The sequence below is a fragment of the Labrus bergylta genome, chromosome 14 (genome assembly GCF_963930695.1).
Source record: "Labrus bergylta chromosome 14, fLabBer1.1, whole genome shotgun sequence".
NCBI lineage: Eukaryota > Metazoa > Chordata > Actinopteri > Labriformes > Labridae > Labrus > Labrus bergylta.
The window spans coordinates 6,627,708-6,643,942 of record NC_089208.1 but is presented as its reverse complement, the minus strand read 5'-3'; the positions used below and the strand labels follow the sequence as shown (position 1 = coordinate 6,643,942).

Sequence of the window (16,235 nt, the reverse complement as noted above, 5' to 3'; positions counted from 1 at the left end):
ACAAAAGTTACACAAGAAAAAGATAGCTTATATTCGATATAAGTATTAATTTCGTATTAGTATGCGGGGCTGTTTAATGCTGCACTTGAATAAGAAATTGTTGTTTTGGTTTATTTTAAATTTTTTTGAATGCAAAAGTTCAAACTGGCTCTTGCTTGGACAGCACCTAAGCAGGGGTCCTTAGCCTTAGCAACCACTGCTGCGTGCATGGCAACGGGTTTAGAAGGGAAAACAAATGAGGAGGAGAGTGACTTCACCTGAAGAGGGCGCCACACCCAGGTTATCAACACATTTAACACGAAATGCTTTTATTCATGTCAGACATGCACTTCATACTGTATACATGTACTACATAAGCCTACTTTATAGAATATATGACACTTCTCCGTTTTGTGTGTTTGCTGAACCAGTTAGTTTAGCCTATGGGGAGCCGACTGTAAAAACGTTGTTATATATATATATTTTAAATATTTAGTTAATATTCTTCACATTTAGCTCGTTTTACACATAAATAATTATGTGTAAAGTTTAAGTGTTGAAGAAATATTGAATTATACATCTAAATGTAAAATATAAATGTAAATATTATATCTAAATGTTAAATCTATATGTAAATGTTTAGATTTAGATTTAACATTTAGATATAACATATAACATTTAGACAGAGATATAACATTTAGATTTAACATTTAGATAGAGATATAACATTTAGATATAACGTTTAGATAGAGCTATAACATTTAGATATAAAATTTAGATATAGATTTAACATTTAGATACAGATATAACATTTAGATACAGATATCACATTTAGATTTAACATTTAGATATAGATATAACATTTACATATAGATTTAACATTTAGATATAATATTTACATTTATATTTTACATTTAGCCTAGAGATATAATTAAATATTTCTTCAACACTTAAACTTTGCAATTATTTATGTGTAAAACGAGCTAAATGTGAAGAATATTAACTAAATATTTAAAATATATATATATAACAACGTTTTTACAATCAGCACCCCATAACAACAAGGCAGTAGCCTAAACTGATGCCTTTTCTTTTTACTTTGGAAAAACAAAGGTAAGAAACAGCTCAGTTTCAAAGCTTTATTTTAATTAGTGTACATAGCTTTCGCTAAAAGTAAGTGAAATTTAGGCCGAGGCCTTACGTAAGAGTTTGTGTTTAGCCTCAAGTATTGAACTCGTGCAAATGACCTTAATATCCATAGAAAGCTTAATACTTTTACATGTAGTAGGCTAGTAGAAGGAGGGGACTTTAAGTGGCCACTGTCAGGCATCACATTATTTATTCAGGGTTGTTGATTGGAAAAAATAATCTGGGGCAGTAACAAGTCAATGTATTTCAAATGATAATTACATGATCTCTTAACAAAGCTCTTATCTCTAATAATTAACAACTACAGCCCAGATACATTTAGCCTATAGTCTATTCACAAAACATAAAATGTATCGTGGAGTAAAGTTAATCTACTCTTCAAACCTGTAATGAAGTAAAGCTACTTAAGTAAATGTAACAATTATTTATCACTGCTTTGCACTTGTGTCATTGCATTATGATTGATAGAACAGTAAAAAAAAAAAGACCTCCATTCCTTCTATTGTCCACCAGGTGTCGTAGGTGATCCAACCGATATCTGACCATTGCATGTAAGCCTATATTGAACCAGAGCTTGTAGTGCTCTTAGGGACATCAGCTACAATAAAGTACAGTGACTTGGGGTGTTGTTATAGGTCCCCCCCATCTTTTCATATCACCTACCTATGAGGAATATGCTGATCCAGCCATCTGGTTTATTGACTTTAACAACTGCATATTATCAATCTGGTCGAAAAATGTAAATTTAGCCTCCTAAGGACTGTATAGATCTCTGCATGTCATGTGGCGTCAAATCTCGCATGCAGCATACCGACTGAGAGAAGAAGATCTGATCATGTCACAGTCACAGTGTGTTGGGAGCATGATGATAGGCCTGTTGTCTGCTCAGTTACAAGCGGTCGCAGAAAAAGTCTGAGACGCGCATCCACTGAGCGCCTCCAAAGACTGCCCCCTTCACAGGAGAGATAGAGTTTCCCTATTTGTTACACAGGACGAAAATGCATAAAGTCCACAGAAGGCAGCAGTCGACTCAGCACACACACAGGTGGAGAATGGGACTGGGTCATGACCAGGAGGAGTTTGCACTGAGTGGACTTGTACGCTTGTTTTAGAGTCCAGCGCTTTGGATTATGCTCTTCATCCTCATTTGTGTTTCTCACCGCATCCATTGAGCTTGCAGATTCTAAACAATTTTATTTCTCCGTTGGTCACTGCATTCTTTATTGAGTGCAAACATCGTCATGTTTATCAGAACAACTTTTCTCCTCTACTTTGTGGTGACATTCTTAACACTTGCTCGTTGCATGGAAAGTGAACTTTGCTACCCGATTAGACTGGATACCCACAACCATGACAGGAGGTACTCTGACAACGACGTGGACATCATACATGGAAAACGTGTCCTCAAAATAAAAGCTTTCGCTCAGGAGTTAGTGATCGATTTACAGCAGGACTCTCATTTTATCGCTCCTTCCATCTCTAACCAAGACGCATACAGGATCTCAAATACCGACGCAACAGCTGACCTTAGCCGGTGTTTTTACTCCGGATATGTGAATTCAGATCCGTATTCGTACGCTGCTTTGAGCCTCTGCAAAGGTTTACAAGGTGCATTTGGATTTCAAGGATGGGAATATTTTATTACCCCGGTGCAAAATGACACCACAAGCGCAGAGAGCGCGCACATCATCCGGCGCAGAACCAGCAACAACCTGAAGCTAAATTCCACCTCCCGGTGTGCGGTGGACAGCGACATCAGTCTCCAGCTTGCGCAATCATTGGAGAAATACAAACGACTGAGAGATTACAGCAATGTCACCGAAACGATGCTGAAGAGGATGGGGAGAGCCAAGAGGTTCGCCTCAGTGCCAAGGTACGTGGAGACGCTCGTGGTGGCGGACGAGTCCATGGCGAAGTTCCATGGAGATGACCTTAAACATTACATTCTGACTCTGATGTCAGTGGCAGCGAAGCTCTACAAGCACCCTAGTATTCTCAACTCCATTAGCATCACGGTGGTGAAGATCGTGATTATATCTGAGGAGGACAAAGGACCCAAGGTGTCCGGGAACGCGGCCATGACCCTGCGAAACTTCTGCACCTGGCAAAAGAAGATGAACAAGAACAACGACAAGCATCCTGACTACTGGGACACGGCAATCCTTTTCACTAGACAGGTAATAAAAAAATAACTTTGATTTCACACTGCAGGGTCTGAGGTTGTTGGGGAGAATGATATGCGTAATTACGCACAGAAATGCGTAATGGGATTTTCTTTCTCTGGAAATACATAATGTTTCTTAATGTTATTAAAAATGACAACACATATTAAATGGACAGTAAAAGTGTTTCTTTTTTTGTTTTGATAAGAACTCGACCTTGTTGTCAAAATGCTCTAGACATGAGATGACTGACTTTCACCAAACTCTGCAGTGTCAGTAAATTGGTTTGCTCATATAACATGTTCTTCACCTCTGGTGAACTCACTGAGCATACATTCAGTGAAAGTCCAATCCACCAATACCCTTACAGCTTTAACTATGAGGCCGGGTCACTTAGGAAATCACTTGAGCTGAACAGAGGGAGTCTTGATTGCACTTCATGGATCCTCAGAGGGCAGTTTATGGACTTGGAACCCACCTCTGCACTCCCAAATATTTGGCGGATGACACAGGGTCAGAGATGAAGTCATTGCTCACATTCATTGGTCAAAGTGTAACGCACTGATGAATATACTAACTGCCTTCAGGAGTTGGGCAATGTTAAGATCACTTCAACATTGAAAACTTGAAAAATACATTAACCTGCCAGATAACAGCTAAGGATAATTTTGGATATCCTTCAGTCTGCAGTAAAGATGTCAACAATTACAGCTGTAAAACCTCCACTGCCTGGAAAAAGAACTCAAATACAACAAAATAAGTGACTCAATTACCTTTGGTAAAAGTTACTAATATGACAGAACACGATGATTGTGTCTGACCTCAAACCAAAGCTAGTTAGGAATAACTTTTAAATATTTAAGGGACCTCTGCACCCTCAGGGATGCAACATTCGGAAGTGTCTTGTTTCTCTCAGCCCTTCCCATTCCTCCTCCAGCTGTGGGTTCTCCAGCCCTACCCTCCCTCATTAAACAGGCCCCTGAAGGGAGAGATGGTGTGAGGGGGGAGTGATGTTGGATGAGGGGGTGCCTTTGCATGTCAGAGAAGTCATTTCCCTTCATGTTTCTGCCCCATCTGTTCACTCCAAGTCCATTGGGGCAGTTCTGCACAGCTGCAGTCAGCCTGCACTGCTGCAAGCTTTACAGCAAATTCTTCAATCTGTCATGTACTTCCTATCTCATTGATTCTTTATGCTCTATGGTTGTTATGTACTTATTGTATATTCCTCATGTTAAGGCTATGAATCTTCAATGATAGGTTGTATTTTCTATAAAAATATTTCACAAGCCCTATTGCACAAAACTCCAGAAACAGGCAAGTTGATTGTGAGTACAAAACTAGCCATATCTTTTACCCCAGCTTTATCCAGGATTTTTCCTGCCAGGCCCCCAGTGTAATTTCTATAAGAAGCCATGGTTGGGCTGATGTGGGAATGCAGCAGGAAATATTCATGAAAGTCACCGCGATCGAGTGGATGGGGTTTATGACGTTTCAAACGATGTCTTCTCTGCTCTTTCCGCAGCCTTTCTTAAATAAAACCCATCTTCAGACATGGAAAAACTTCCCCCTGTGAGGGTCATGTGTGAACAAGTAGCTCAGGTAGATTTTAGGGGCAGGAGTGCATGTGTGAAAACAGCTATAATAAGGTCACAGGTGTTTCTGGTTTTTGGATAATAAGCCCAACAGGCCAACTTGTTAACCATAGCTAAGATTAGATGACCCCATTCAATAGTACTAGACCTGCAGTCAGACAGTGCGTCATGTGGTTATAAAGTGCTATATAAAGCAGAAAGACACACAAAACCATTCAGTCACTAGACTTAACATTGTATTAGACTGAATGAGGGAGCTTAGCTGCTTTGATCATAGGTCTGACAAACTGTACATAGAATTTCTGTATTTAAAAAGCAGGTAATCAGGATGCATCTAAGAAAATATCTGGTCTACAGCTCTTACTCCCACAGGTTCCTCTGGATCGAATTTCTTCTCTTAATGATGCAAGGATAACTGGCATTAAATGACAAATCATTTGTAAATATTGTCACAGTGCAAGCATGCAGAATAGTATTTACAACAATTTTAAAACGTGTAGAAATCTACAAACATATACACGTGAGGACATTAATCCCCATTTATCAATTCAAACACCTTTTTAGGTACACCAGTAGGAACCTTCAGCACATCTATGAAGGGTCAAGGTCATTCAAAGTGTAATCCAAAAGGCAACTGGACTTTGAGGTCATTGAACACATTTCTCATCTAAAAGGCATCTTCTGGAGTGAAGAACAGCCAGGTCTTGTTTGTGAGAATGACATTTGTCAAACTATTTGCTGTAGAGGCCTTAACAATGCATAAGCTTCAGGTATCAAACTGTCCGTTTACACACATGTTCACAGATAATGGAGCCTTCTGCGAAGCAAATAAGCCAAGTCAAACATTTTCAGACCGCTGTCTATCTTTTAATTATTGACTTGGTGATTCAAAGTTAGTCACTTTAGTCAGTGGTGCTGTTCAGGTTTACCTCGGCTTTTAGTGGGCATTCAAGACACATCCATTGTCTGTTGTTTACAGCCCACAGAGTAATTTGCTGGTTTTATGAAGACCAACTCGGTGTTGTCCACAGGCAACTGTGGTTTTCTTTAAACTTCCAGCCAGCATGATTGTTGTGTAAAGAATGTTTACTCAGTTCATTAAGTTACACAGAAAGTTCATTGTCAGCAGCCAATCTGTAAAAAACTAAAACTAACTGTAAATCTGATGTATTTATGTTTCCCCTGGGAGAGAGAAGGTGGTGGTACTTTTGCTCGCAGCGTGTTTGCCCTTACTCACATAACAGGTAATAGGCTGGGAAAGTCCACAAACATATGTCGAGGCGTTGTAAACTGACACTGCTGTATCAGGCCATTTTTCCCACCTAGTTTTTAATTGAAAAAGTACAAACTGAAACTCTTAGCAACCTAATACTTTGAATAATGAAGCCAAAACACAAACTGTAATAATCCAGATGTTTTTTCACTTGCACTGAACTGTGCATAGAAAATAAATTAGAAATATAATTGGCTGAGATAACTCCATATTGTTTTTAAAATTGCACAAACACAAAAAAATGTTAAGATAGATGACAGATGTGGGAAGTAGGTCATAGCGAAGAACAAACTCATTGACACGACTGTTTCTTCTCTCCTGTCCTTCTTGCAGTTATTTTATTCTCTCACTCCTAAATGGACCAAACCTTCAGATGTCGTCTGCACATGAGAACATCTGGACTAGATTTGCACCGGCCAACTATTGTGGTTCTGCGGTTTATTCTAGAAATGATTTGTCACAGGGCTAGAGGTCTTCACTTGGCACAGAGTCGTATGTATAGATTCACAGCAGCAGAGGATTTAGAGGCTGTGTGACGTTAAAGCAGTGCTGTGCTCTATCTGTCAGCCGACCGCCATTGGTTTTCTGTGTTTCTAGGTATGTAGAGACGATGCTGTTTATGGGCCGAGCAGATGGGCGGTTCTCTGCGGTGGTGAAGATGATGTCCTGTGATTAGGAGGTTCAGCTCCAAATGGATACTCTCTAAGATTGGGTTTTAAAGCCTTGTGGCAGAGAAATAGGTCATCTGGAAACTCTGCTCTGGCTGAGTTATGGAAATGTTGTGATGGGGACAGTTACTTTACGTCATGGAAGAAGGTGTGCTCTTAACACTTGTGCCTATATACAACACTTTTAAGGCTGTCAGACAGAAAGCCTTATGAACAGTAATGACTCTTTTCCTTATTTAAATAGCTCTGGCCATGGTTTCTATTGTTAATAATAGCACTATATTTATGAGGTTTAAGACCAAGGTGACATATTTAAAACCAACTCCTGACAGTTTCTGGATAAACTACAACTTTATTAATTGTGAAGGAAATTCTGGTTCCAGGTTGCTCCAACATTGCAGTACAAAAACCATGCCTACAAAAGGAGCAACATATGATAACTTAAGGAACAGAGTAAGCTAAGCACAACAGTAATGGCATTATTGACTACTATTATAATTTATTATTGTTGGAACAATGAGTATGAATCTAACCCCAAAGTAAGTGATTTAAATATTCCAGCTGTATAATCCACCTGAAAGGTTGACTTTTCTGAGCACAGCGTTTTGGAATTGTTCCCATTTTTCAGATGACTATGTTACTGAGCAACATTATCACTTAAAGGTGTCTGATATTGTTATACCTTAAACACCAAATGAACACAAGTTACAACACTGATGATGTCTTCCAGTGCATCCAAAAATGTTGCAACCAGATTGCTATATTTATAACGACTAGATGGTTCACAACTGTTCAGCTGTACTCATGCTAAATTGTATTTATGTTGTCCAGGATCTGTGTGGAGCCTCCACCTGTGACACTCTGGGCATGGCGGATGTCGGCACTATGTGTGACCCCAAGAGAAGCTGCTCTGTGATCGAAGACGACGGCCTCCCTTCAGCCTTCACGACTGCTCATGAGCTCGGTGAGCAGAGCTTACATTATCCAGAGTTTGAATACATTAGTACCAAAACGACTACTGTATTTGTAAGAGAAATCTGACCTCTCCATTCCTGTCGGCAGGACACGTGTTCAACATGCCCCACGACAACGTCAAGGCCTGTGAAGATGTGTTTGGGAAACTGCAGGATAACCACATGATGTCTCCAACTCTGATCCAGATCAACCGCACCAACCCCTGGTCCCCCTGCAGTGCTGCCATCATCACTGAATTCCTGGACAGCGGGCACGGTGAGTTCCAGGACCTCTGACCCTTGTGTTTGACTGCAAACAGCCTCAAAGTGTGTTTGAGAGGTGGGAACTGTGAGCACTGCTACAGGGAAATAGTGCTACAAAGACTGTTGTGGCACTAGAAGGAGCTGTGTGAATAAAAAAGAATAGACTTTGGTTATTTTGCCAAAGACTTCATGTTTCAAAATGATGCAATCTAGAGGAATGGCGTTAGAAAGAAGTGACTTGGCCTCTGTGGCCCCCTCCCCGTCTATGTTTGAGGCATGCAGCTTGATTCTTCTTACACGGCTGCTACCATACCAATGTCTGTACACACTGTAAACACTCAACATGAAATGGTGCAGTTCCAGGGTTACATTTTTTAGTCTTTCTGATAAAACTTCCTCAATGTGTGCACTCATTTTTGGTTTCATATTAAAAAGCAACACAAAAATGAGTGCAGTCGAAGAGGAGCTCTTTTTTGTTTTTTACATTTCTGTTTTTTTTTTTTTAAACTTCATTTTCCTGTGCTGTCAGCTTCTTAGTTTTTCAATCTGACTTAAATCAGTTGAAGCAACAGCAAGTTGGAGCATGATTTAATTTCAGTATCCATGTGCCATCTGCCTAACCTTCTTTAGTTCCATGGTCAGAGAGAAGACTTCCAAACACCAAAAAGAAATGTATTTGGTTGGATGCAGATTGTTTGCCAAGCAGGCCAGACCACAGGACTTGGCCTTGGAACGATGCTAAACGTTTGTTTTAAAATTGCCTCCACATCTGTCTCAAATTAGAGGGCTTGTTCTGGGGAGAGTCACCACAGCGGTTTTGGAAAGCGAGGTGTATCTGCCCAGTGATTCCCATGCAGGTTTGCTCCAAATAGACAACTCTTTTGCTACTTTCTGAGTCCATTTCATAGATGATCTTAAACAAAAGAACACAAGTGGAGACACAGGAATAACATTTTCCACTTGACAGGGAGTGATTTCTTACAATGTTGTAACTTGGTTTCTCCAGGCTGCCTGTCATAAATCTTGACTTCAAAAAGCAGTGAGGAGAAAAAACATGCTTCCACATGTTTGAGGAAATTTTCATAAAGTTCTTCGTCCAAAAATATTTGTAACCTGTTCGTTGCCACACACGCACGCACACACAAGCACACACACACACAGTTTTAATAATTGCCTTTTGGAAAGAGAGGAAGTGTGAGGCGAGGTTCAGCTGGTTCAGTGAATAGTGACTTGTTTATATATTATTGTACTATCAGTAAATCAGTGCGTTTCAGTTGCCAAATTTGCAATGGAATGAGGGGAAACTAATTTGCCAACACTTACAGCTCACTCACTAACTGCTCTTTTATTTGTTATGAATTCACAGCAACACCAATGGCATAATAAACCCTGTTTTCCCTAGTGAAAATGACTTGTTTTAGATGTGTAAATACCCCATAAGGGTGAGAAGCTGTGTCTCTGAGTGATAAAAAAACTTCCTCCTGGAAACCCTCTCAACCAACAACGTTGATCTTTCATGTTTCCAAGCACCTGCTCGTCAAACACTTTCTATTATTAGCCTGTTCCTGGAAAGGTTTCTATGCACCATTTGTGGTGAATGGAGTAAATTCCTTTGACGTCTATACTGCATGCTGGCTGCAGGCCAAGCAATCAAAGCTAAGGTTTTACACTCAAATCTTAAAGTTAAAGATTAGCTTGTGTAATTGTATCCTTGCAAATCATGCAACAAGGGTGGGATTGAACAAAATGCTTAGGGTTTTTGGGGAGCAGTTAGAGGATGGTATAAGGGTGGGTGGCTGTATGTGGGAAGCTTTTGTTATTTGCTGTGCTTATGTTTGTGTGTATGGGTCTGTGTGTGGTATGTTGCATGCACTGCATCAAGAGGTGGTCTTCCTTCAAAGAGCCAAAATCACAAAGGGTAATGGTTGCAAACTACCCTCAACCCATAATGCCACCCACCCTCTCACAATACACATGCACACACACACACACACACACACACACACACACACAGACAAAGGATAGTGGAAATATTGAGGCATAGGAAAGCCCTTTAGCTAATTGTGTCTCTCTCTTCTAGGAGAATGTTTGCTCGACCAGCCTCAGAAACCGTTGGTGCTCCCTGACATCCTGCCAGGAACGTCTTACAATGTTGACCGTCAGTGTGAGCTCGCGTTCGGAGAAGGCTCAAAGCCCTGTCCTTTTATGCAGCCACCGTGTAGCCGTCTGTGGTGCACAGGAAAATCCAATGGCCATTTGGTTTGTATGACTCGCCACTTTCCATGGGCTGATGGAACCCACTGTGGGGACGGACAGGTCTGCGACCGAGGGATATGTTCCTCTAAACAGGCCAAAAATGTGAAGGTAAGGACTTAGTTCTTGATAGCAACTTAATAAAAATCAGTGTTGTTATTCTCTTTTTCAATATTCTTCTACTTTGTACATATCCAGGTCGATGGGCGCTGGGGTAAGTGGGGTCCTTTCGGTTCCTGCTCACGCACCTGTGGAGGCGGAGTCCAACTTTCGAAAAGAGAGTGCAACAACCCAATTCCGTCATATGGGGGTAAATACTGCCAAGGGGTTCGGGTCAAATACCGCTCCTGCAACCTGAACCATTGCCCTGACGCAGGTACGAAACAGACAACTATGTCCAATGACATTTTTACCCCTAGAGCGTTCCCACCTCTCACCTCCTGTACACTCCCTCCCTCCCTCTCTCCCCTCTGTGTAGGTAAGACTTATCGTGAGGAGCAGTGTGAGAACAGTGGACGCAATTTCAACAGTAACAGGATTGCCCCCTCTGTTGTGTGGGTGCCTAAGTACTCTGGAGTGTCCACCAATGACAGGTGTAAACTCATCTGCCGGGCTAACGGCACCGGCTACTTCTACGTCCTGTTACCAAAGGTAAACAGCAACATCTCAAGCGTGTTTTCTGCTTTGCCTGAGTGAATTTAAAGATCATTTGATTGGTGATGAGACAAAAGTCTGAACAAGTCAGGGTTAAATTTTGAGATATGAGGCCACAATAACCATGAGTCAATGTGGAAGAACATCCTGCTGCCTCTGGACTATGTGCAGAGAGTGAGAGGAGGAATGAAGGAGAGGCGGGGGACAGTTTAGCTCAGTTAGATAGCAGGGTGTAGAGTGATGTTTTGCAGCAGTCAGACCAAGTTCACACTTCACTCTCCGTCATAGAGTCCAAGGAGGAGCAGATAAGAGCACTCAAAGGACACGTAGCTCTGAATCAAAGTGCTGCTGGAATATTTAACCACAGAGTCCTGACTTTGGGCAGCAATTATGTTTACTGCACTTATTTGCTAAGTTTAATTTCAAACAAGAGCTGGTTCATTTTGTGTCCGATTTTAATAAAATTCTCAATCCAACGGGTCATCACAGATGGCAATACGCCTTTAAGTCCAGTTTGCAGTTTCTGCCGATAAAAAAGAAGATTTTCCAAGTACTTGCTCATGGTGGATTAAGTTGTGTCCCTGTAAATAATATTACAAAGATAACAGTCTAGACATAAGAATGAACAATGTCTGTGTCAGGGTTCTTAAAACCACATCAAAGCGCCTGTGAGGATTTTTACCTGGTTACAAAAACAGACTGAGATTAATATTGATGTCTCATGAGCTACAAAAACAAACAAGACAATCAGCATCAATACCATTTCTAGATATTAATTCTAAATTCCTGAAACTGAAGCAGCTGAGGGGTAGGTGTCAGACGAGTCTGTTAACAGCATGCTGCCTATACAGCCTTTGTTTACATTTTCCACAGTAAAGATTCTAAATGAGTGATACATTTGACTGTTCAAAGAAAGCAGAATGATATTTTTCATTATACATTATTTGTCTATCGGGGGTGCCAAAACCGGCACGAACCTAAAGTTCATCACTGGAGCTTTAAGTGAACATAACAGTCAGGCATTTGCAGACAAACCTACAGCGAGGTTGCTCTATTATAAAGACGGTTTTTAAAGACGGTTCTACAATAACAAAAAATTATTGGATTAAGAAATATTTTATTTGCCTTGAGCAATAGTGCAAACGAAACATACAACTCAGTGCAATTTACGTTCCATTAAAACGAACATGACACAAAAGAATGTCAAGACTAAAAACAAGTCTAGTGGAGTCTAAAAACAACAATTAAAAATAAAGATTCTTAAATATGGACAATAATGTAAAACATAATGAATACAGCAAAAAAGACCAAAGGATAAAAAACAACAAATTAATAAAAGAAAACAAGACTCAAATGGGCCGTATTTCGTCTGTAGTGTGTTTTCGTATGGCCTTTATGCTTCTTCTGATTGATTATTTTTTTAGATGACTGTAGACTATTGTGAGAGTATATGAACTCTAAAGTATGTTTGTGCTGTTCAGGTTGTGGATGGAACTCCATGTTCCCCAGACTCCACAGGAGTGTGTGTCCAAGGCAAGTGCATCAAGGCCGGCTGTGATGGAAAAATTGGCTCCAACAAGAAGTTTGATAAGTGTGGAATCTGCGGAGGTGATAACAAGGGCTGCAAGAAGGTGTCGGGACTCTTCACAAAGCCTGAGTAAGTAAAACCCACATCGTCATTGGATTACGTCATCATAACTTACCTAAATGTGATTGAATTATCAGCTTCATCACACTACCTAGTACAAGCTGTCGTTGACTGTAATATGTTCTGACTTTCAGGCACGGCTACAACTTTGTGGTCATGTTGCCAGTAGGCGCAGCCAACATAGACATCCGTCAGCGAGGCTACAAGGGAATGATGAGTGATGACAACTACTTGGCGGTAAAGAACAGCCAGGGTCATTACCTGCTCAATGGGAACTACATTGTGTCAGCAGGGGAGAGGGACATTATCGTGAAGAGCAGCCTGCTGCGCTACAGCGGCACAGCTGGCCTCTCAGAGACCCTGCAGGCTGTGAAACCCTTGGGAGAAACCCTGACTGTGGAGGTGCTATGTGCAGGCCAGATGACACCTCCTCGCATCCGTTACTCCTTCTACCTCGCCCGTCAAATTAAGGAGGACAAGGCTCCGAAGAAGGAGGGGCGTTTGAACTCTGCGTCCAACAGTGTCCTGGCGGAGGATGGTGTCAAGGAGAAGGGAGATGACATCCTGAAGAAGTCGTATAGCAAGGTGGATCCCGTTCTTGGGAAATGGATATCTTCAAGTTGGGACCAGTGCTCTGTGACCTGTGGCAGTGGTATCCAAAGGAGGATGGTGCAGTGTCTGACACCCGATGGGAAGCCAGGGATGGACTGTGATCCTTTACAAAGACTTCCAGCTACCAGAGTGTGTGGAGACCCATGTCCTGAGTGGTCTCTGGGGCAGTGGTCGCCTTGTTCCAGAACCTGTGGGAAGGGCTTTAAGAGACGTCCATTGCAATGCAAAACCCAAACAGGGCATTTACTCCCCAGGGACCACTGCAAAGGCTTACGCAAGCCACAGGAGCTGGACTTCTGTAACCTAAGCCCTTGCTAGTAACTTAAATTTACAGACTGAGAATAATTGTTTTGTTTTGAATGAACTGAGTTGAATCCAACTGCAAATATCAAACATACCTTGTCTGCCATGTGCAGGTTTTCCACCTGAATCACGGGACACTTGCTTGGAAGAACTACAAGAATAAGTAAAGCTGCAGGATAAATGCTGGAAAATGTTGTTACTGCCATTAAATGACGACATCCAGGTCTTGCCTTGATGGCAAAGTAACAAATTAGATGGTCAAATGATATTTTGCAAATTTCTACTACAGGCAGTAGATTAAAAAAATACCAAGTTTGAAAGCAATCAATCTAGGTTACCTAATGAGTCTGGGACCATTTTCAAACTTTTTATAAACTGGACTACATGGTAATGCCCATGGGCTGCACAACACTTTACAGAGAGAGGACAATATGTCTCTGCTCAAGAGAATTTGGGATTTTCGTTTATCTTGTAGGTTATTTTTCTCGAGATGTGTCCTCGCCATGATCACACAGATACAGATTACGATGTCTAGACTTGCATGTTGGTTGATAGGTTTTCCCTTTGATACCAAAATGTCTATCACATTTCAGCCAAACTGTCCTGGAAATGTCCTTCAGTAGCTTGTTCACGTCCTCACAGCGGGAGACTATCCCTGTCGGGTGGGAGAGGGGATCTCAGGACGCAAGACATCAAACACACGCACAAAAAATGACAGCGGAAGTTGCGGACAAAGCTACATTCTGACGCTATAATGAGACAATGACAAATCTTAGCCTTTATATCCATGATTTGTTAAGTTCAACACAATCGCAATATCAACAAAAGAGATGAGAAGAACATACAGGCTAACAACAAACACGCGTATGTAGAGCCACTTTCATACAGTATATGGACATGTGCCGATCACAAGATATATATGCCATCACCCCCCTCTTGCTTGGGGAAAAGTTTCCTCAATATTTCCTGCAGTGTTCTCACTTCAGCTCCCCCTTCATGCAACAATGTACTAAGGGGCTGACAGGAAACCTTCCATGTAAAGTTGGAGTGAAAGGTTTTGCTTTTTTCATTCACACATGCTATTCGCCCTGACATTTCAGGAAGTTTTCAGGAGTTTTGTGCAAGTATGAAAGCACCATTAGATTGACATTAGAATTTCAGCAAGCTCTATTATCACCTAAAACAAGTAGATTTTTTTTTTTGGGGGGGGGGAGTAAAAATGGTGATGTCTGACTATTGCATAAAGTAATGCAATCCTGAAACTTGATATTGTAATTTAGGCTTAATCGAGGCTTAAAATGTTTTCAGAACAACTCTGGATTTATTAGGGAACCCCTCAATTCCTTCTAAATCAATTCCAAAATAAGAAAAATCAGATAATTTATGTGCTGCTGCCTTGTTTGTCCATTCAAAAACATGTTGTAAAAAATCTGTTGGTTTACTGCTGCAGAAAATACAGTTTAAAACAACTTTGAACAGGTTTCTACAGTAAGCCACTGTATCATTTATAACATGCTAAACTCCTTAAACTCTCACAGAAATAGACGATGAAGATGAAGCTGGTATTTCCCTTTTTAAACTTGGATGAACTCACCTGATCTCTAGACACTGATTGTGTGCAGACCACACTAGCACAAGTCATGCAAGCAATTTAAACCAGATCTAAAGTCATACTGGTGGCTTTCAGGACAGAACTGACTAAATGAAGCGGGACAGGAAACAATGGCGAGTGGTTTTTCTCCCTGTCAGCGTGTTGCTGCCAGTTCAGTGACTTCATCAGGCTGCTCCTAACATTACACAGCTCATCATATAGACTTGCAACCACACTCACATGTAGACACACAAGGGTTTGATTCCTGCCTCATGTGTGCAGCATGTTTCATTCCCTCACTTCTTTTATCATACGACCACAACAATGGTCTTCTCAGTTCATAATGTTCTGCCATGTTAAGTCATGCCTGTCTGGCACAGTTAATACAGATAATTTATTATCAATGAAACAATAAAGCAGAGAGGTTAAGAAAAAAACTGGCTGGCCCTCTAGTATGCTGTACATGCAAGTGTTTTCCTGGATCTCCTTGTTCATGTCCCTTTAGCCTGAGCCAAGCTGTTCTTTCTGCACACTCAATGAAATCCTGTTATCCATTATATTCTTGTTTTGTTTCTTAAAGGGGAACCATTGTCCAGTCTAACCTCCAACTAAAGGATGGATCCTAGGTTGGCAGGATTGTCACTCTCTCTTTTTTTATATCAGCTTTTGCACTTTGTACAGCAAAAGAAACGTACAGTATGACCTGCATGGACTGTGTCGTATACTATGTATACATTTATTCAGCTCTGTGCAAAAAATAATGTAAATATTTTTTTATCTTTTTTTTTTACACAGGTATTTGTAGGCCTATTGTCTTTGATTTAAGTATATTTATTCAAAATAAAGCCGTTGATGAAACGTTACGACGAGTACTGCTTTTTGTCCTTCTCTGACACTATTTAATTTAATGTCCTGTTCAAACCAACATTCACCACAGCAACATTTTAGTCAGAATTCAATGTCTTCCAAAGCTAATGCGGCAAAGCATTGATTTGATGGTAGATCCATCCAAACTTTTTAAACATGGACCTGCAAATTCTCACCTTTGATTTAAAAAAAAGTTGCTCTGTTGATCTAGATATGTAAGGGATTGGGAAGTCCAAAAATGAAAGACCAGTAGCTTTTTAGACTCTA

The 16,235-nt window shown here is 40.8% G+C and overlaps 1 protein-coding gene across 1 annotated transcript; it reads left to right on the top strand.

Annotated features, from left to right (window-relative positions):
* Window positions 1-2,117: 2,117 nt before the first annotated feature.
* LOC109993296 (A disintegrin and metalloproteinase with thrombospondin motifs 15) lies at window positions 2,118-15,964 on the top strand. The gene is made up of 8 exons (XM_020646204.3): window positions 2,118-3,305; window positions 7,655-7,787; window positions 7,886-8,053; window positions 10,121-10,404; window positions 10,492-10,669; window positions 10,772-10,944; window positions 12,429-12,604; window positions 12,730-15,964. The coding sequence occupies exons 1-8, from the start codon at window positions 2,370-2,372 to the stop codon at window positions 13,523-13,525; spliced, it is 2,844 nt and encodes a 947-aa protein (XP_020501860.1). The 5' UTR covers window positions 2,118-2,369; the 3' UTR covers window positions 13,526-15,964.
* Window positions 15,965-16,235: the final 271 nt, after the last annotated feature.